General features: G+C 41.8%; 1 protein-coding gene across 1 annotated transcript; it reads left to right on the forward strand.

Moving 5' to 3' along the window:
* The first annotated feature begins 8,523 nt into the window (after nt 1–8,523).
* On the forward strand, nt 8,524–10,836 carry PIGM (phosphatidylinositol glycan anchor biosynthesis class M). Its single transcript, XM_075495981.1, has one exon. It carries the CDS (start codon nt 8,647–8,649, stop codon nt 9,910–9,912), a length of 1,266 nt encoding a protein of 421 aa, XP_075352096.1. The 5' UTR covers nt 8,524–8,646; the 3' UTR covers nt 9,913–10,836.
* The last annotated feature ends 11,275 nt before the right edge of the window (nt 10,837–22,111 follow it).

The raw sequence follows: 22,111 nt of genomic DNA on the forward strand, positions 1-22,111 counted from the left end.
TTATTAAGTAATTTTAGAAACCTTTTAGTGCTACATAAAATAACATAACTGCTCTGTCTGCAATAGAGCCTTAGAACTCATCTTTGTATCTACTGGAAAAAAAGCACCACCACATCCTTGGAAATCCATCTGATGCTCAAAAGCATAAGAAACAAAGCCAGTGAGGACAGGCCCTACTGTTCATCCTGGCCAAATCTGTGAGATTTAGTTCAAGATTACATCTGTAAGTAGAGTTACTTGTTCTTATCTCAGTGAGTAACTGCAAACACAAACACAGCCACAGAACCACAAAGCCTGGTATGCAACAACTCTGTAGCACGTCTGGACCACCGCACCTTCTGGAAGAAGGGGCAATTTCTGTCTGCAACACTTAGGAGTGATGCTCAGGGTAACATTCATTCCCCAGTGTCTTCAATTCCTGCTGCAGTCCTTCCTCCTGCAGGAGCAGTAACAGCATCTCTAATAGAGTCAGTCACCTTTCTCCCAAAACTTGCAGAAGCACTTGAGCTCTACTTCTCTGGCAAGTCTCCAGACAGAATTCCCAACAACTACTCAGTGTAATTGCACAAACTGCCTTTTTTTTTTTTTTAAACTAAGCCAAAAAAACAAACAAAAAACCACAGTGGTTTGGATCAAACCACCAATTAAGAGCTGGCTTTCCCCCCTATCGTTCTTCTTCCTCCAGAGTTTACAAAACTATGCTGAACAGTACAGGGATGAAGACAACAACCTTAAACCTTTCCAAATGCAGGCATCCTAGATCTCAGGTAAATCACCTAACACTCACTCTGAAGGACTGCGTACGTTTTCTTAGCAGTTGTATAAACTAACCCTTTCTAGATCTCCAACCATTTTTTTTCAGCAGAAACTCTTAAGAAATGGTATCTGAACTTGCTAATAATAAGCTGTGTTTTTTAAAATCTTGTCTGTTCAATCTTATTGTTTACGCTAGTTACACTGAAACACAACATACCAAGTGATACACAGAAGTCTATTATGGCTATACAGTTATTTATATTGACCAAACTTGCAATAGCAAATAAATGACATTTCACCCATTTCCACAGAACCTATTGTTTATTAGAGAGAATTATACTGCTTTTTGATTTGCCTTTCATACTGTCATTCCTCTGCCTTCCATTAAGGTGTTTTATTTACTACGTGTTGGCATAACACTAGTTCTTATTTTAGTCCTCTTAACCAGGAGATCAAGAGAGAAGAGCACAGCATGGAAAGACACTCAATCGGCTGGAAATGGAGCTGTGGCAGGTTGTGACCCTCTGCTAGACATTAAAGGACTCAATCAGAACTGTTTCCTTGTACTTTGAGCACACTAAGTCCATAAAACCTGGGTCTGTCTCCCCATCTCTACTGCAGTAGCATAATATTGAACAATATTCAGAGATTAAATTCCCACCAACTTTATGAAAATAGGCATTCAGGTAAAATAGAACTTCCCTACTACAGGGGAAGCAGCAGCACAAACAGCACCTTAACTAAAAAATGAAGTCTAGGGAAGGGGATGGGAAAGACTAAGAGAAGCATCAGCTGATTCTACCTCAGGAAAAGATTTGACCAAAACTCTTATGTTCTTGGATTCCATAGAACCCAACTGTCACTTAAACTAGAAGAGGCCAAGTTTCCATAGTTTAGCTACCCATGGAAGTAGTTTGTGTTCCAGTGTCAGCTTGTGTTGTTTCAAGGCAGGATGATAAACTTCTGGCCTCAACCACAGCTCCTGTAACTTGTGAGTTACAGCCCAGAATTCTGCACTTAGAAAACTTTTTACTTCAGCCACTGAGCCAAAGTAATTTAGACCTATTTCTAAACAAATTATTGATGATTACCTCTTGTCCCTTTTCATATGTATGTCCCATCTATTCTGAAAGTAGTGTTAGGAAATAAACAAGCCCAGTAGCAGAGGTCAATGTGATTTTCTTTCTACTTGATGTCTACTTATCAATCTAAAAAACAAGACCAGAGGTTCAGAATACAGTTTTGTGTCTCATTCATGTATCTCAATATGATCTCCGGAACTGGGTATTGGTGGAGGTCTCACTGATGTAGAAGGTGGTGGTCTAACTTCAGCTCAGAAGATAGATTTCCCTCCTCCCTGCACCACTAGCTACAGGCTGTCCTTTATATTTGATAAAAGAAGAATTGTGTGAGAAGACTGAAACAAGTACCTTCCAAGTTTTGCCTCTTTTACTCCTCTAAAGAACTGGAAAACACTTAATTAAGTGGATATAAACTAAAACTACACAAAATGTTTCCCTTAATCACTTAAAAATCAAGTATTGTGACTCAACACTGTTTAGGACACTTATGGCTGGCTGCACTGATTGGTAATGGCTCTTGAGCCAAGGGCATCTCAGATGCTGACATGCAAAATCTGATCTCCTCACTTACATAAAGCATCAGAAATGTTACTGCTTGAACAGAGGATGGATCCCATATGTCGCACATTCTCAAGCTCCGCTACCCCACATTTCAGACAGAAAGAAACGTAAAGTGATCAAAAAATGTGGACATTCAGAAAGACACAGCTATTACTCCTTAAGTATGCTTATCATACATATATGTAACAAATTTATATAAATATAGTAAATATATATTTGTCGTGGTTTAACCCCAGCCAGCAACCAAGCCCCACACAGCCACTTGCTCACTCCATCACAATAGGATGGGGAAGAGAATCAGAAGAGTAAAAGTGAGAAAACTCATGGGTTGAGATAAAGGCAGTTTAATAGATAAAGCAAAAGCCATGCACACAAGCAAAGCAAAGCAAGGAATTAATTCACTACTTCCCATGGGCAGGCAGGTGTTCAGCCACCTCCAGGAAAGCAGGGCTCCATCACATGTAACAGTTACTTGGGAAGACAAACGCCATCACTCCGAACATCCCCCCTTCCCTCTTCTTCCCCAGCTTTATATACTGAGCATGGCGTCATGTGGTATGGAATAGCCCTCTGGTCAGTTTGGATCAGCTGTCCTGGCTGTGTCCCCTCCCAGCTGCTTCTGCACCTGGCAGAGCAGGGGAAGCTGAAAAGTCCTTGACTAGTGCAGCAACAACTAAAACATCTCTGTATTATCAACACTGTTTTCAGCACAAATCCAAAACATAGCCCCATACCAGCCACTATAAAGAAAATTAACTCTATCTCAGCTGAAACCAGGACAATATTATATATAGTTTTAGTATGTAAGTATGTATATACATATCTATAAAATCCTCTAACAGAGACTTCACCAGTTCTCAATACCTATTGCTTCACTTACACCTTCAGAAATTGGCACAAAATTATGCCTAACACAATTAGATTTAGCCTTTTACAGGTGCTAGAAACTCATAGTTCCTGGGTGTGACATTGGGCTCCGCACAATAGTCAGAATCAGCAGTCCTGTACCAGGAACCCTCCATCTCCCAACAATCTCCTAAATCCATAATTTGTCATTTGGCTCCAGTTTCCCTCCTGCCTGGGCTCTCATCAGTTCTCTCTATGCATTCTTTTGTTAGCAGAAGTAAATAGACAAAAAAAAAGCAGAGGAAATTCAACTCATTTCTTTGTTGTACACTCCCACTTCTGGAATCCTAATCCACTGGGCTGCCTGCCCCATTAGCTAGTGCTACAGCAGTAATGTAAAAAGGGATAAAACACTTCTGTTTGGCATTTCAAGTCAGGCAGTGAGATTGGGCGTTGCCCAGCTTAAAAGCAGGTAACTCCTTTTTACTGTATCACACTTCAGATAGATACACCACTGCCTTAAATCAAAACAGGCCATATTTTTGGAATCTCTTCCTAGGCCAGCATCATACTTCAGTGGAGTTTGCTGAGTAACTCTTGCTGACTAAGCTGCGACGTGTGTTTTCTAAGCTGTAGTCCTTTTTCCAAAATACTAATTTTTAACAGGTTTCCTACAGACCAATTTTTATCCAGTACTTATTTTCCCTGGAGGGCTAGCATTTTACCTAGTGCACTGACATACAATCAATATAACCACTGCAAGCAGAACTCTGCAAACACCACTTAAAGCATATTGTGCAAAACTATAATGTGGCGGAAAAAAAAATTCCTTTACAAGTCAGATCACATTCTCTGAATAGCCACATTTTTAGCATAATGTGTGAATAAAGGGTATAGATTTATCAAGCAGTGTTAAGTAAACACATTAACAGAACAAGCTTAAGGGAATAGTGGTGGCCTTATAATAGTGATTTTCTTCTGTGACAAGTTCTAATGTGTTTTTTCATGTTATTTTTTCAAAACCTCCTGTATTATTCATTCTGGTATTAAAGCAGAAATGAATATTTCGTTACATAACCTTAAACATACTTCCATTTTGCCAATAGTATCTGAAGTTCAACACACTACAAATATTTGAAAGGCAATCAATCATATTTGCAAAAACAATTTATTTTATCAAGCCCAAAAATATCTAAGTGTTAGTCACTTTTTCTATCAGATTTCATGTGCTGAAAAACACAGATGGTACTAATCACCTTATCAAAAATTTACTGTCAGCTTATAAATATAATAAGCAGGAGTATTTCTCATGTAAGGAAACATTCTGTGTTCAAAACCCAAGAAAATTAAAAGGGAACTCTAATAAATTACAGCATAGCAGTCTCCCCTCTCAGAAGTCTGAAGACCATATACCAGCTATTGTCCAAGATCTTCCTTCCTATATATCTTACTCAGCCTTCGTACCACCTTTTACACATATAGACTTATGTCACAGCACATGTACAATAAGACAATTTAATAAAAAATTTATTAGTCATTATGAACAAATTTTATCTCCTAACTTAACAACAAAATCTCAAAGTATTGCTAACTATTAACAATTAGGTAACTGCAGAAGAGACTTGTATGAGAAGTGCCTCGCCCTGACATCTCAGCAAAATAAGCTAAAATGCAGTATGTGAAAGGATCCTCCAACTGCCTTCCTCCCATGAAGCCTCTTACTGCTCTTTCTTCCATAACTTTTCTGATATTTAAGCTCATTTAGCCCCTTAAGCCACCCGAATCTTGTGTTCCTTGTGAATTAGTGAATTCTTGTGAATTAGTTCCTAAACCACTGCAAGCCAACACTTATTCTCCTTTTCCTTGCACTACCGACCACCATGAATCCTTTATGTCACTTCAAAGCACTGCTACCAGAATAATCTTCTGATTGTCAACTTCTTCACACCCCTTCACTAGCCTCCTTATTCTCCTCCAAGTTCTCAAATGTAATGTTAGTCCCTCCAATATTTAGTCATACTGTATCCATCAGATCTAGTTTTTAACCATATGTTCACCTTTGTTCGTCAATGAAAGCTGCCTCAGCTTATCCCTCCTCAAAGCTCACCTTCTATGGTAGTGTGGATAGTAAACCCCTGAAAGGCAAGTACACAACCAACTGTGATGACAGCTCCTGACTGACCAGGAACCAGCTTGTCACTCTCTTCCTCACTCACCAGCTGTCACCCTCCAGTTGTACCTTGGTTTTCAGATGGTAAAAACTTCCATTAGGCCATTAGAGCACTTTGCATAACAAGGCCCCAGTTTCATTGTCCTGGCACTGCTACTACGGCTGTTGTAAATCTTAAGTAATGACAGGGCATGTGAGGTAGGTTCTGGAATATATGTCCCCATGCTGCTGAAGTAGTCTCTATTACAGAAGATGAAGATGTGAGAAGTTAACATCTGAGATCACGCTTATCATCCCCCGTTATGAGTATGCAACATCTATGCACGTATAGATGTGACCCCAGTTCACAGAATATCTGATGATACCATCTTTGAGACTGTGTAAACCAAATGCATGGTAGGTAATGGAAAAAACTGTTTATACACATGTGCATATATACATATGTATATATGCATTCCTATTTAGTTAATATTTTATGCACGGTTATTGCTGACTCCACACTGTTCTTCATACTGTTTGTATCTTCATGTGCACTGGAAGCCATCAGCTTCAGTCCCAGCAGTTCTATTAGTTTTTACCTCCTAGCATTTTCTAAAAGTGGCTCCTGGTGGCCTACATAAATAAAAGCAGCGTTTTACACGAACAACAGATTTATAACTTTAATAAGACTGCCCTCTCTCCTGCATTAAAGTCTACAGTACATGACAAATCAGGTTAAGGAAGCTGGTATCAAATCTGAAGCCAAACAAGTTTGTTGAGCCAAACCTTAATTCTCTGAAGAGCTTCAAGCTTATTTTCAAGATGTTAAATTATTGATAAGGAAAATCAATTCTTTTTCCAGCTCAGGCAATGTCACAGAGTAACGGCATATACAACAATAGCTAAGGTAGCTTTTCTGTTTTATTAACTTCACAACCCTTTAGAATTACCTACCTTTTCCTCTTGAGAATCCAGATAAACAGTCACTATGGACAGCTTCACAACTTCTATTAACTTCAGATGAGAATAAAAGATTTGTCTGAAAACAGACTGTCAGAAACAGACACAAAACATTTGAAAGACCTGCAAACTCCTAAGTTTATTTATTAAATTAGTATTATTTAACCAATATCATAACTTAGACACTTCTGCAAATAAACTGCAATGCATTCTTTTCTGACAATAAACAGTGTCCTCAATGGATCTGAAATAATAAAACATATTCCATCCAAAGAAGCAGCAGAAAAATTGCAGACAATCCTGGGAGAAAGTAGGCAGATGGCAAGAACAGTTCTTTGTGAGCAATAACCTTCCTGAAACAAAAAATTTAGGAGTGGCTACATGCATACTGTTGCTTAGACTTGTAGTTCCACGGAATATCACATTATTTCAGTCCCAGTGATTTTAAGTTTCTATCTCCTAGCATTTCCAGAAGGTATCTTGGGCACAACAAAGGATAAGGTGATGTAACCTTCTCTAAAAGTATCCCAACCATTATAGTACAAGATATATAAAAGAAGGAAGGAGATAAAATGTTACCAATCTTTCCTGTCCTAAAGTAGAACAGCAGTAGTGAGTAAGCAATAATTTACGAAGGAGCAACAACCACTCTCATGCCCTATCCCAAAAATACCCTAACCATCAGTTTTAGGACTTAATGATGTCATACGGTGAGTTAATGGAGAAGTCTCTTGAGCTCTCCTGTTGAGGATGTCCAGTTTAGTATATAACACGTAAATATCTGGTGACCTATACAGACAGGGGAAAAACTGATTCTCCAGGTTAGTTAGTTACTATGCTTCTCCCACTGGACACCTCAGCCTATACACCATTGTATTATTATGCAAAGTAAGACAGTCTTAACTGATAAAAACAAATAGCTGTGTACACACAAACAGAAATATCTTTTGTCCCCTGAATAGCCTACCAGTTAGGACACCCTCCCAAGACTTCTGTGCCAAATGCAAAAAAGGTGCTCCCAGTTCTCTGATGAGTGTCCCCAGAACAGAGAAAAAGCAGATTCTTTTCTGTGAGCGATGTGAGCCAGCAACGCTGCAGCTCCCAAAATGTTCCCGAATGACACCATTCAGCAAAAAGAATGCAGTTGCAATTAACTACTAAACAAGCAAATGCACATTTTTTGATGAATAAAGCATCTCTAAAAAAACCCTCCTCAGTTCTAATATGAAACCCGTAGTCCTGGTAAGTAATAAATACCTGTTTTTCAGTCAGCCACAATTCAAGTGTGAGATACAACCTATAGCAAACATCCAGACAGGAAAACTATTTGAAAGACATACAAAACAGCTCAAGATACAGTGGAATTAATTTCTGTGTTGTAAGTAACCCTTTCTAAGCTCTGATTTTCACGGTACTGTTTCTGATCTAAGTGAGTGAGAAATTTACTGTGGAAGGAAGCTTACCTAAGTGCTTTAGAGAGAGCTCATATGTCTAGGCAAAACACAGCCATTTGCAGAAGGTAAATAACAGATGTTATTTTTCCTTCTTCTTCTTACTTAACTACTATTGCATACGGTGCCTCTCTGCCCATAGAGCCTTACAGATTTGCGCTGCACGCTGCTCGCTGCCCTCGAAAGGGCGCAGCGGGCGCAGCAGCAGCAGCAGCGCGGGCGGTGGGGCGCCGCAGCTCTTCCTACATCCCTTGACAAAGGTGCCCATCCTCTAGCAAGGCTCTCAGCCAGCGCCGCGGGACCGCGCTTGCTGCAGGAGGGCACCGCAGTCCACCGGAATAAACAGAAACCACCAAACAACAGCTCAAGCGCGGGAAGGGCGCGCAGCTCCGCACGCCTCCCCCTTTCCGCAGGTGCGTTACCCCGGGCGCGCAGGGGCAGCGGGGCGCAGCGGAGCCGCGCGGTAGCGCTCCCCCTGCCCACATCCCGCGGCCGGAGGGGGCGGCGGACACCCGGTCGCTCAGCCCTGACGGGCGGCAGGCTCTGAGGGGACGCACCCCGCGCTCCCCCGCAGCCCGCCCTGCGGAAACCAGAGCGGCAGCGCCCTCCCGCCCCGGCCAGGGCAACGGCTTCGGCGCCCGCACCACGCACGCGCCGCCGCCCAAAGGCAAAGGCCGCGCACATGCGCGGTGCCGCCCTTTCCCCCCCCCGCCCCCCCGGCAGACAGGCGGAAGCTAAGGCCGAGCTCGGGCGCCCGCGTGGGCCCCCTCCCTCTCCCCGCCGCGCGGGGCACGCGGGAGCTGCGCGCGCCCACCGGCGCCGGTTGGGAGCGCGGCGGGGGATGGCGGCGGGGCGGCCGCGGGTGGGCGCGGCGCTGGGCGCGGCGCTGCTGGCGAGGCTGGGGCTGGTGCTGTACGGCCTGCGGCAGGACGGGGCCATGCGGGTGCGGTACACCGACGTCGACTACCGGGTCTTCACCGACGCGGCGCGGCTGGTGACCGAGGGGCGGTCGCCCTACCGGCGGGCCACCTACCGCTACACCCCGCTCCTGGCCTGGCTGCTGACGCCCAACGTCTACCTCGCCGAGGTCTTCGGGAAGCTGCTCTTTGTGGCGGGGGACCTGGCAGCTGCTGTCGTCGCCTACCGGGCCCTGCGGCGCCGAGGGGCCGCCGCCGGCCAGGCCTGCGGGTGCTGTGCCGCCGCCTGGCTCTTCAACCCTCTGCCCATGGCCGTCTCCAGCCGGGGCAACGCGGAGGCCCTGGTCGCGCTGCTGGTGCTCGCCACCCTGTATTTCGTGGAAGGGGGGAGCGTAGGGAAGGCCGCAGCCTGCTACGGGCTGGCTGTGCACATGAAAATATACCCGCTGACCTACGCGCTGCCCATAGCGCTCCACCTGCGGAGCGAGCGGTGTGGCGGGGAGGGGGCGGTGGATACGGGGTGTGACAGAAAAGGAAAGTTTGCGTTTGTAGGGTACCTCTGGCAGCTTTTTGTAAAGATGCTGAACCGCGATGTGCTGCTTTTTGGGGCAGTTGCTGGGTCTGTGCTGGCTGCCTTGACTGTTGCATTTTATCACCTCTACGGCTGGGAGTTTTTGGAGCATGCCTACCTCTACCACCTGACCAGGAGGGATATCCGTCATAACTTCTCTCCCTATTTCTACATGTTGTACTTAACTGCAGAGAGCAAATGGAGTTTTGCCCTTGGGCTCGCAGCTTTCCTGCCCCAGCTGCTTTTGCTCCTAGTTGTATCCATAGCTTTTTACAGAGACCTTGCCTTCTGTTGTTTCCTAAACACCGCTATTTTCGTGAGTTTTAACAAAGTATGCACATCCCAGTACTTTGTCTGGTATCTCTGCCTTTTGCCCCTCATAATGCCTAGTGTTAAGATGTCCTGGTGTCGTGGTGTGCTGCTTCTCTTTCTGTGGTTTGTTGGACAAGGCCTGTGGCTTGCTCCTGCATACTTTCTGGAGTTCAAAGGATATAACACTTTTTTACTTATATGGTTGGCAGGCTTGCTTTTCCTTTTTATTAATAGCCTCATAATTGTTCAGATTATTTCACATTATCAAAAGGAAGCACAAGTTGCAAAAAAACTGAAACAACCGTAATAAACGGGCCAAAATCTAGAAACAGCACTACTGTCTTTAACGAGGCTTGTCATACCACCAGCACTTTGATATAAATGCGTGCACATTGTACTAAAGCATGTTGTATGTAAATGATACTTTGTCAGGGCCATGAGGGCACTGATTGGCCTTAATTGCCCTGAGCAGCCCCAGTCCTGCCCTGAGCAGTGTCTGCAGATGTCCCTGTCTCCTTACATGGACCTTGAAACGGCACTGTAACCTTCTCTCCAGCGCTGTCTCCAGCCCTTGCTCCTGCTGCTCCTGATGGGACTCCCTGAAAGGACCCTGGACCAGTTCATCCCTTGCCACGTTTGGGGCTATGATGGACCAGCACCCAGCTCCGCCTGCCATCTCCAGACGCAGTGTGACTGTGCCCTGGTCAGTGAGGGTATGGCCTGTGCCAGGGTCACCCTCAAGATCCCACTCGTACCCCCGCGTGGAGCAGCCCCAATCTTCTTACTCCCTGACACCCTTTTTCTCATTGTTACTTTACTCTGTCATTTACTTGTTGAGGACTGTGGTCTCTGTCTAGACAAACATAGGAGATTATAAAGGGGTGTTGGGAGTTTGACAGTCTTGTACATTCCAGTAAGCGGGTGGGGTGTTTTGCAATGGTTAAGCTAACGAATAAATATAAGGCAATACTTAATACATACACAGGGATTTTTTTTTTTTCTCTCCTTTTCACAGTAACACTTTAGCTATGCAGTGTTTGTGGCCTGTACCTGGTCTTTCTTCAGTGAAGTAGGAAAAAAGTAGTTACTTATTTCATACAAGTCATTAACTCCTTGAAACTTTTAATTTATTTTAGAATTCAGATATGCCCGCTCATTCAGATACTTATTTTTGCCTTTTCAGTGCTGTTTGAATTTTTTAACAGATTTATTCCCCTTGCCATGGAGGAAGATTTTTCCAAATACCTGTCTTGGGTCACAGAGATGTATAAAGCAAATTTGTGTTTCTTACTGCCACAGTCTAGAAAAGAGGCCGCTGCTTTAAACTGCAGTTAATTAACAGTTATTGTGCATGGTAACAGTAGCAAACGCAAAGAGTCAAAGTACAGCTAGAATGGCACCTGTGTCCCAAAAGCACTGGAGTTTATACCAAAAAGTAATTGGAAATGTAGTTTCTCAGTAGTTCAATATCTCTACTATTAAAAATAAGTGAAAAAGAAAGTGAAAGGAGTTGAGGAAGTGGAACAGTTGCCATAAGAAAAGTAGGTTTAAAATAGGAAGTTCTACAACCCGTCAAAATGAGGTATTTATTTCCAGATGAGGCATGAGAAGATGTGGAATTGAGTGTCCGGTGGTAGTGAGAGGAGTTCAGAGCCATTTTGGAGTCAATACTCTCCTCAGGAACATCCTACGAGAAGTCTGGTGTACACAGCCCTTGACAGAGGGAAACTGGCGATGTATTTTTTAATAAAATCTTGAGTTTAGATAGACATATGCTGAATTAAAGAATTTTCATATTTGCCTCAGCTTTTAGTTACATCCTATGGGAAAGTGAAGCCCTTAGTGTGTAACATGGAACAGAGCTTCAAGGCAAAATAACTTCAACCAGTGTTGTCAGTGGGAAAGGATGTGGCCAAGCGTGTTTGCCTTCCGGGTTCATGCTTGCCATGCTGCCTCTGTGAATCCTGCGGTCTCGCAAGGCAGCCCTCTTCCCTAGGACTGCAGTGGCTCCCGGCTTTTTTACATACAGGGTTTTCTTTCCTGGTGTAGTTGTACCTCGTGAGGCTGAATTGCAGTGTTTTGATCTGTGAATCTTTCCCATTGCTTCTCGGCCCCATTGAGGCGGTTACGTGAAAGGAGAGGAAGCCCCTGAGCTGCAACAGCCCAGAGCCAAAGGGTGTGTTATCAGGAGGTGTGACAATGTCCTGACACCGCTCTGGCCCAATTCAGCTGTTCTGATGTTGTGTCAGGAGGAAGGATGACTTCCCTGCTCAGATCGGTGGGGGGTGGTTCTGCTCCCCCACTGGCAGGCATTGTGGTTTCCCTGCCGGTCTGCACTCACGCTCACCTTCGCATTGCGAAGATCCTGCCAGCCTCTTCTTTGTAAATCCGGAAATTGGATGAGGCAATGGATATTCTTTTGACAAACTGCCTTGGTTTTTTGGGCAGGTCTTACAGGTGTGGCACTGATTTCCTTCCCCTGGCTTTGCCTGGGATGAAGGAAGAAAGATTTCTAGAACCAGCTTGTCTACATCTTCCACAAGAGGTTTATCAGTCAAAAGACTGATGGCACAAGCTGCTTTCTCACACAGCTTAGTTTTATATTAATCACCAAAGCACTTTGTATGTGCTATCAGTGTGAAGAGAAAGCGCCCCGTGTGGTTTTGTTTTCCGAGGTGGAGTTTGACATGCCCAGTTAGTGTTTCACCAGACTGAAGAGGCTCTTCTGTGCCGATACCTCTATTCACCCCATCCCAACGTGCAGGCGATAGCTCGTTTTCCCTTGCAACTGATCTTCTATTACCCATTATACATTTGTCTGCTGCAAATAGCATGTTTTCTTCCCCCAAGGCAATGTTTTGTATCTCTTTAGCAGACCTAATTATGCTGTTTCCGGACCTTTCCACTCCCCTATTTCTTCCCTCCTGTTGGCAAAGAAAGCAAATGAAAGCCAAAAGGCATTTCCAGCTTCAAAAACCTTTCAAAAAAAAAAAAGCTATTTTGGGTTACTGTGTTCCTGACAGAAATGTAATGTTTTTTAGGTAAGAAGTAATTTCCTTATGACAAATACAGGCTCAGTTCATTAATATCTAAGTCATTTTGAGGCCTTCAGAAGGCAAGTTCTGCGGCAACAGGACTGAAGAGTACCTTCCCTTTGCAGGTCAATACCAGCCCTTCAGCAATGATTTGAGAAAGTCGTGCATAAATAAGTTATAAAAAGGCTTTTATAGAAACTTAGATTTACAGTAATCAATTTAATAATCCAGTATGAGTTCCTCTTTTTACAGTTGTTGTTTTGTGAGTAAGCTAGTCACCCAAATGTGTTTGGGATTTAGAAGTAATTCAGTGACTCATAAAAAGCTTGATGGGAGAAATGAACTGAAAGAGACAAACAGGAGAGATATTTGAGAGTTTAGATCTTGCAAATCGCTTTAGATAGTTAAATGCAATTGAATAATCTTATTCACTGATAAAAAGCATTAAATCAAAATAATTGTAGCCGAGTGCAGAACAAGTTATAATTCATGAACAAGTCATGGTGATTAATTATAATGCCCTTAAAATTTACCAAATTAATTTCCTATGGAACATTTATTGCTTTCAATGGTGTTCAAATTCTTTTGCTTAATAATTTTATGTCCATTTATCTTGTGGCAAGGAGGAACCGAAGTGTCTGAATGCTAGCTTTCATTCCCTACCATGGGTTGCAAAATTGTAATGCTGTCTATTTTTTAAAAAAAGTTGAAGTGCCTAATGAAATGTGTCTCGTTTGCACAAATTTTTCACATTGCACTGAAACCAGCCCTGAAGTGCAAAGTGCAAGATGTGAAAGATGAAGTGAAAAGAAGAAAAGAAATACCAAGACAAATAACATTTTTGCCTTGCTTTTTACACCGTAGCCTATAGTCCAAAGGCTCATGGCTGGATTCTCAGGTGACTTTAGTCAAAGCTTCAGCATTTAACAATGATTTGCTGTGAAAATTATAAATGGAATTACTCAAAGAACAAGGTAAACAAAAAATAAATGTTTCATTAAGTTTTAGTACGAGCATGCTAAATTACCATTTCTGACACAATAACCACGTACTTGGTCCATCTTAAGTAACTGCCCTGTCTGTGTTACTAGCGTTGTATTGACTCCTGTAATAGTAAAGGCAGCAATTATGTGCTCTAAACTGAGCTCATCAGTTTTCTTTTCAAAGAAACCTTGAAATTTTTATATTTAACAGCAAGGGGAAACTCCAACATTTTTCCTAAGGTTTTATAGAGAAAGCAAATGTTAAAAGACAGTAAACGATAAGCAAATTGTTCCCTTTTTTTAGCTGAGAAGAAAGAGGCATCTGTTTTAAAAGGGCTGCAGAAATACATAGTGAACACATGGAACTCAAAAAGTATATTCTTCATTTATTTCCCAAAGACAGCTGCAGAATGCATATCCTAATTCTAGCAGCATTATGGAATAGGATTATCCTGAACTTAGGACAAACCCTTTACTCAGACTGAAACCCAACCACTCATGGAACTTTCTTGCTTAAGGGCATATTTATGTGCACCATATGCACAAACCTAAACATTTACCTGCACATACAGAAGCAAAAAGAAAAGTCCCCGTCAAGACACCTTTGAATAATCTGATTTTTCGGAGCTTCCCTCTGTAAAACAGGTTTCTTAACAGCACTCAAAATCTCTAGTGACTCTAAAACTTGAATCACATAAATTTTGATGCATATGGAAAGTAAAACCATATGCAGCAGGGATCTTGAGTTGTAATAGATGTGTTCAAGAACCAACTAATTCTGACTGTATTTGAAGGTGCACATTCCACCAGTATCCTGATGTTCTTCATGACAACAGTCTGCACTGGTCACATTATTTGTGTAGGAGCCTTGCTTCAGTCTTTATGCATAATGAATGAGGTCAGAGACCTACATTTTGTATTAGTAAAAGGATCAGAAAGTTAAAAATTTCTCTTGATGAAGCAGTACCATTGTTTTTTTTTTTTTTTTAAATTACATTACTTTTCTGTAAGGACCTTAATAAATCCATGCAATAAGTCCATGCAATCCATGCATTTTTTAAATAACTTTTACGTCTCTTTTTCCTTGGACACTGTCGAGTACATACAAAGAAGACCAAAATTTGTTATTTTTTAACTGTGTAAATCAATAGTATCTTGGTTCAGCAGAATTCCTCATGACTCTCCTTTCTGGCACGTGCTGGGGTAGGCATGGGCTTCTGCAGAAACGAGAGGTTGCTTATTGGAGGCAATCTTACTTAATGCATAGATAAAGCTGTAGCTTCAGCCTCTTATTCTTAGAGCTTAACTCTGAGCCTTTAACATTCTCTTCAGATAAAATATTTCATAGCTTGCATGTAAAGAAATGACTGATAAGAGATCCTCATGATTTCCTGTGGAAATTGGTGGGGAAGCAAGCTAGAGCATCTGTGGAAGAAATATCTAAAGGAAATGTCTGAATCTGATTATATATGAAGACAGAACTTCAGCCTTGGAAATCAGCTGAAAAGCAGGCAAATTGAGCAGTAAGCCCACACTGTGAAACCTACATTATTTATATGAAGGGTATTCTATCAAGTGTGCTTTGCCTTTTTACAGGAGGAAAATGGGATCTCTATAGCAATTGTCAGGCTGGATGAACATAACTTTTCTTCCTTCACGTTATCATAAGGGGGTCTATAAGATGTTACATCCTACAATAGCACTTGTGGAGTTGTACAGGTGTGACTTGTATAAGCTGTTAATAGGAAATATTTTTGGTGCAGCAAGAGAGTATCAGTGAGCAGTCGCTCTGAAACTGCGTTTTGAAGGTTAACTCAAGTAAAATCTGATTTCTGCTTCACAAGTCAGCAGCTGTGTTAATAGAGACGGTACTGTTTTGACAGTAATTTTCCAAGGAGAGCTGCACCCTGTGGCCCATATGCTTCCATTCTGTGCAAAAGAACATTAATTCAAATCCCTTGGTGATCTGACAGTCAACATTTTTTTAATCTATGCCATGTCCCTCCCACTGATCCAATAGATTGAATTAGCCAGGAAGCAGGCTTAGAAAATGAAGTAGAAAACAAAGTATGATTATCCTTCCTTTATTTTCCATACTGTATAGTGTGAATATGTTGAATAACTAAGGTTACCTTTTGGAACACAGTCCCATTTGAGCTAGGTGTTAGAGTACTTTGTAAATATAAGGTATTTTACCCAACTGCACCTGAGGGAAAATTGACTGAATGGGCTACGTGGACTTTTGTCAAATGATAGTAAAGCTACTGATAGTTTATGTGAGCTTCAATGTTAGCACTATTTTGCCATATCTTTCTGTTATAACAATAATGTAACAACCAAAAAGTTAACCAAAAATAGCAATACTTATAAGTTCTAGTTTCAAGCTTCTCTTACTCAAGGAGTTTGGAGGACACACATAGCCATAAAATCACTAAAGGAGAACAAATGCTGTATCACACAGCATTAATAATTCATTAATAATTATTTCTTTCCCACAGCTGACATCTTCCTGAAGAAAGTAGCACTTTTTTTTTTTTTTTAGGCACAGTCTGGAAATTCACATGAGTAACAAGTACTTCTCCACCTTAAAACTGTCAGATGTATTTGAAAATAGATTTTAATTACCATTAGCACTTCCAAGTTTAGTGCTGGCAACAGCCAGCTTGTTAATTCCAGCAGTACAGGAACTGAAGTCATGACCAATTTTCCTTCATGCTCTAATAAACTGGTTGATTAAGTATAAGAAAGTTTGTCGCTGGAAGTGAACCAAATGTTGTTTGTTCACGGGAAAGAAATACAGCATGGCTAGGGCCACAATTTACATGTGCAGGGTGGAGCAAAGTGATCAAGAAACAAGGGGAAAAGTGAGGCCGTGGAGACCTTGACTATTGTCTTGCCTCTGCTGCTAATTTATCATTAACAAGTGATTTCAGCTTGCTGTGCTGTTTGCCTCTGCCACTTTTGATTGCTTGATCCATTTAAATGACAACTTATTCAAGCCAAGATGTGGCTCCTAATCCATTCCTGTAACATGCTGCCTGGAAGTGATTGCAGTCTCGTTTGAAACAGTTATAAGCCTGATTGTTAGTAAACTGTAAACACTTAACTGAAGAAATTTTGATTAAAAAATCATTCAAAATCCTTTTTTTTTTTTGCATATATTTAAACCTTTTCTACGGGATATGTTAGGTTCTCTGGTGCATTCCAGCATTGCATTTGTATGAGAGGGTGAACTACTGGTGAAGCTAAATGAAGATCTGGAAGCAGATTAACAGCACTCATGGTAAAAAGCTAGACAATTAAGAAAAATCGTTTAGAAAAATTATAGCGTAGTTGATACCGCAAGTAAGTAAGATTTTATTAGTGGTCTGCTTAGATTGTATTGGAAGTTCATATTGAAAATGTATTAGGGAAAAGAAACCGCAGACAGCTTTACAGCTGGTGTAAATAGTTACTGTTGCCTCAGATGTGAGAGATAACGGCTGAAGAACTGTTTCTGTATATTCATAAAACATCCTATATATTATGATGTTATCCAAGCAAAAGTTACTAGTTGTGCGGCACTATGAAGGCAAATTACAATTCTGTGTTCAGATACAGGTGAAACAATGAATTTTTTCACCTTGGTCTTTCTCCAAAGCTTTCATTAAAAGATGCACAGACTACCAAAATGAAATCCAGACCAGATGTGCTGTGCCAGAAGCAGTTACAGGGAGCTCTAGATTTGCCTCAGCCTTCTAAGCTTCTTGAACAAGTGCATGCTCGGTGCTGGAGGCTGTAGGTGGTGGGAATGCACAGAGGCAAACTTTCCCATAGCGTGCCCAGAATAGATTTTTCCATGGTTCTTAAGGCACCCAGATGTTGCCTTAATCTTTACTATAATAGCTATATATATCTCCTCATATACCTATACATACCTTAAAGATACATATGTATCCTATATAACTATATATATATCCTCATCTATAATAGTACAGCAGCAAATTCAGGAACTTCATGCCCACCCCAACTGGATAAGCATCTGTTAAGGATATAGGAAGAGGCCCCTTTTGGGTTACAGGGCCATGTCAGGCCCTTTACCAGGACGTATCAATAGCCTGAGAGTGGAGGAGTAGATTTGCTTCTTAGTAAAATGTGTGATGACGGCCACCGATGTGTTACTTTGTAATGTGGAATTCCAGTTGCTTTTTAGCAGTGGAGGCAGGCATGACTGTATATGCAAAATGAGAAGCATGGAAATAAACAGGACTCAGAGCAAAAAGTCATTTTCATTATATTTATTTCATATATAATGTGAGGTCTAGAAAGGTTAGAAAGTCTAGAATTAAGTGTCAGTAGAGAAAACTAATGTGAAGACTGAACAATGGTTGATCCTTCAGTGAGAAGTAACTTTGACACCAGCCCCAGTTCCCTTGTTACAGATGTTCAGAGGAAAAGCTCACCCATAAAGTACTTTGTGAGGTTTTTGGATTGAACTCCCTCTGGAAGGAAGGGGTAAAGTCCTTGGCTCTCCCCTAAAGAGAACTGGACCTTTGCAGATTCCTTAGTAATGCAAATGGTGAACAAATGTTCTCCTAATTTTGGAGACACAGGGCACTGAGGGTGCTAAGTTACATGGCTATGAAAACAACTGGACAAATACATAGAATAAAAATTTGTCAAGGGCTACTAAATACAAAAAACTTCTTCTCTGGTCTTGGGAATTCACCAAGCTGCAAATCATGGAGAACCAGGGAAGTATTTCTGGGGAAATCTCTCCTCTGTTTGTCTAGTTTTCCTCTGCATCTGTTGCTGGCCACATTTGGAGAAGGATCCTGGTCCAATGCACGATGGTTGTTCCTAGGTTGTTAACCACACATGTCCCCCGTAGAGCATTCCCATAACCAAGTATGCTCAGTTACTTGGTTATGCCCTTTCTTTTACACCACTTGACGTTGTATGTCAGATAGATAACATCTCAGTTCTGGGCCTGTGCATCTGCTTGCTCTTTTTCTCCAGAGCGGATGCTACCAGATTGTGCCAGTAAACCACAACTGCGACTGTTTCGTTGGCATTTCACAGACAGTTAGCAGCTGGTGACAGATTGATAGGTGAGAAGGGGAGAAAAGAGAAATCAAAGCTGACAAAACATAACTGTATGATCAGAGAGAGGTGTTTTTAGCTGGCTGGGCAATTAAAAACCAGGTAGATTCAGACAGCTTATTAGGCCAGGTTAATTCAAGCATACCAAGCCCCTGGAGCTTGGCTGCCTTCTCTCCCGAAAATAAACCACAGCTTTCTTACAGGACTTCACATGTTCTCAGTGAGATGGGGAAAAGAAAGAGTGCGGGAAAAAAACAGATAAATTGGCGCAACTCCAGTCACCTGTGCTGATAATGACTTGTGTCACTGCAAAATAAAATAAAGATCCAGCCCTGAGCCATAAACTGCCTTTACTAAAGTCTTCTGTTTTAATAATAGTTTACCTTTAGCTCTTGGAATGATACGTACTGCCGTTTAGGATTATTAACTTAGTCTGTGGGCAAGAAAAAATAGTGATGGCTGCAGAAAACAAGTGTGATCTTTTATCAGAAAATAAACCCTTTCTGCAGATGACTGCAGTTGACAGGGCACAAGGTTAAAGGGTTTGGCAAATTTTATGTCTAAAACACTATTTAAGTAAGTAAAGAGGAACGAGCAATATTCCAGGCATAGCTGGTGATGAGCGGCCTGGACTGACCCATGCTGAGAAATTATTTTATCTCAGAAATTCAAGCCAGGCTGAAAACAGCTGCTGTGCTGGAGAGGCTGGAGGTCTCGTCACACCTGGGCTCATGGCAGCTGTCTTTGGTAGGTCCAGGCTCCTCAAAGAGACATTTCCTCCAGGTGTCATGCACGTGCCTCGTTGCGCTCCTTCCCTCTGTCTACCCCTGGCACAGCACCTGCCGTCTCAGAGGGAAAGCAGCAGTCAAATTTTGGCTTTCTTCTCCCCGTCGCTTCCCTGTTGGAGCAGCTGAGCGTGCCATTGAAATGTGACTTTGGGCAAAAGGAATTCCCTTGTGTTTCCAGTGTTTTAAATGTAAGGGTTAAAAGAAAGCTCACAACACGTGGTATAGGTCAGAACTGCTTATATATTACAGACTGCTTGTGTGCAGCCGGTAAGACAATTCTTTACCAGTGATACAATTCCTATGTAAATCCTTTACCAGTGATACAACTCCTGTGCAGGTAGACATATAGACATGTTTTGCGTCCAATGGCTCCGTGTACTAGTAGTCCTGAGGTCTTTGAACCTGGCAGCCAATGTTAATGCAGCGTGAAAGATTGTCCTGTATTTCTCTGTCATTTGTTGGTTCTGATTTTACACTGGTCCTCTGAGAATTCCAAGAAGGCGAAAGCTATTGAAAGCTTCCTTGCAATCTGGCATAGATTAGTGTTGGGAAAGTTTCTGCTTTTGTCTAAACCAGATTTGTCCATTTCATTATTCTCATACAAGCACATTTTCTAGCATTTCCTTGCAGGCAGGCTAACTCTGACAGCATACGGGTGCCACGCTTGACTCTTTCATCACAACGGGGGCAGAGTTTGTTCTGCACTTCTGAGAGCTGCCTCGTCCCAGGTTCTGCGCGAGCAGGTTAGAAGCCCAGCAAGAGACATCAAAGGTAAACACTGTGGCTCACAAGATTTTTGAAAATGCCTTCTTTAAAGCCACTAGTTGTTAGTGACATTTGCTGCACTTTGTCTCTTCACTGCACACTCACATACTTTTGGCTTTGATTATGCCTCTGCAGAAAGAGAAGTGAACTTTTGTTACAGAGGCATTACAGACAATTTACAGTACCATATAAAAATATATTTTTGTTGCAATTCATCAAGGCTAACACCATATTAATTCAGCAGTCTGGAAAAATTACCAGTAGTTTGATCCTTAATGTTGATTAGTAGCTGACATTCTGTCTAAAATTAATCCTCAGGATGATATAGGAGGTCTCAGCTGGGGATTTAGCTGCTTGAAATTTGAGAATTATTTGGATCTAAGTTAAAGTGTATTTGCAAAAACTGAGAAACTAATACAATTACATCTTCTTGTCAAGCCAAGGTGGTGGAAGTAATTCAGGTGCTTTGACTGCAGGTCAAATCGAAACACTGTTTACAAAGGAATCATGCTGCATTACTCACGTTAGTTGCATGCTGAACATGCATAGTGTTCAGCAACTTAAAGGTCAAATATATTCATAAGAACATGTAATCTTATGTATGTTTGGTGGATGAATATAAAGAAAGTATCTGTTAGAGAAGAGGAGGATCAGAATATTGAAAAAAACCCCATGGCTCACATTTAGATGGGCAATGCGGATGTTATTCCAATGCCAGATTTCTGCAAATCAGTTTCAAGAACACTCATGAAAACTAAAGGATATACTTCAGCCTTGAGAATTTAAATAGGTACTATGCTGCCATATGGCAGAGCTGCTTTCAAAGCAAATGCAGGGTTGTTGCTCTTCTGAGAGACCAGATGGCAAAGAGGTTGGTATCTAGAAGCCGTCACACCTAGATCATCACTAGCAGTCAGTTGTATGGGACAGAAATTAATTTTAATCTGATAGCTTTTCAGTAGTTTATATAAAACACAAATAATGTGTGCATTTAGTTCCCAAACAAACAGAAAAATATATAGTAAGATCCTTGTGATAAATTATACTTGTTCTTGTGCAGTATTGACAAGTCAAAATTTGATGCACTGGAAGTGTGAATTACCCCTTTTCACAAGAAGTGATCCTTCCGTCTTCAGGGACTTATCAGTTACATGTGGGTATTGTGTAAACCTTCCTGAGACGTAGGAAAACCCAGACTTTGGTCAGCAATGCTGCTGACCAAACACCTTCCAAAAGCATTACAGCTACTTAAAACAAATACCTTTTACATTGCTAGAGCAGGTGAGGAAGAACTGATAGCAACATAGGATATCACCCAAACCGGATGATAAATGCTGTATTTGTGATTTGTCTCCTCATAAAGGCTCCAGAACAAGCTCCCACACAAATTCCATGACAAGGTGTCAGCAGACCTCAGTCAAGTAGTTAAAGCGGGTCTACCTTTGTGTTTTAGTTCAAAGCAGTAGTGAAGTGAGTTCCCCCAGCTGTCCCCACTTACTGTGTGTTGGTTTTCATTGCAGTGTGCTGTTGATATACAGAATCTGAATTTCTTTCGGATGACAACCCGCTCTAGATGCCCACCTAATGAACACCAAGACCTCGTGGGAATAGGTGGCTCTGAACCAGCGAGTGAATGCACTGCCATGAAATTTTATGGCATGTGTGGAACATGCATGCACGAGTACAGTGCTCTTCAACCAGGTTGAGCCTTCTTGTGATAGCCCTGAATCCTCCTTGTGCTATGTAAAGGTATCTGCACCTTCACACTTGCTGTCAGCTACTAGACCTCAACTCTTCGAGAATGGCTCTTGTTTATTCTACTGAGGCATCCCCTCATCAGTATCTTTTCCCAT

Source organism: Mycteria americana, chromosome 3, assembly GCF_035582795.1.
Source record: "Mycteria americana isolate JAX WOST 10 ecotype Jacksonville Zoo and Gardens chromosome 3, USCA_MyAme_1.0, whole genome shotgun sequence".
Lineage (NCBI taxonomy): Eukaryota > Metazoa > Chordata > Aves > Ciconiiformes > Ciconiidae > Mycteria > Mycteria americana.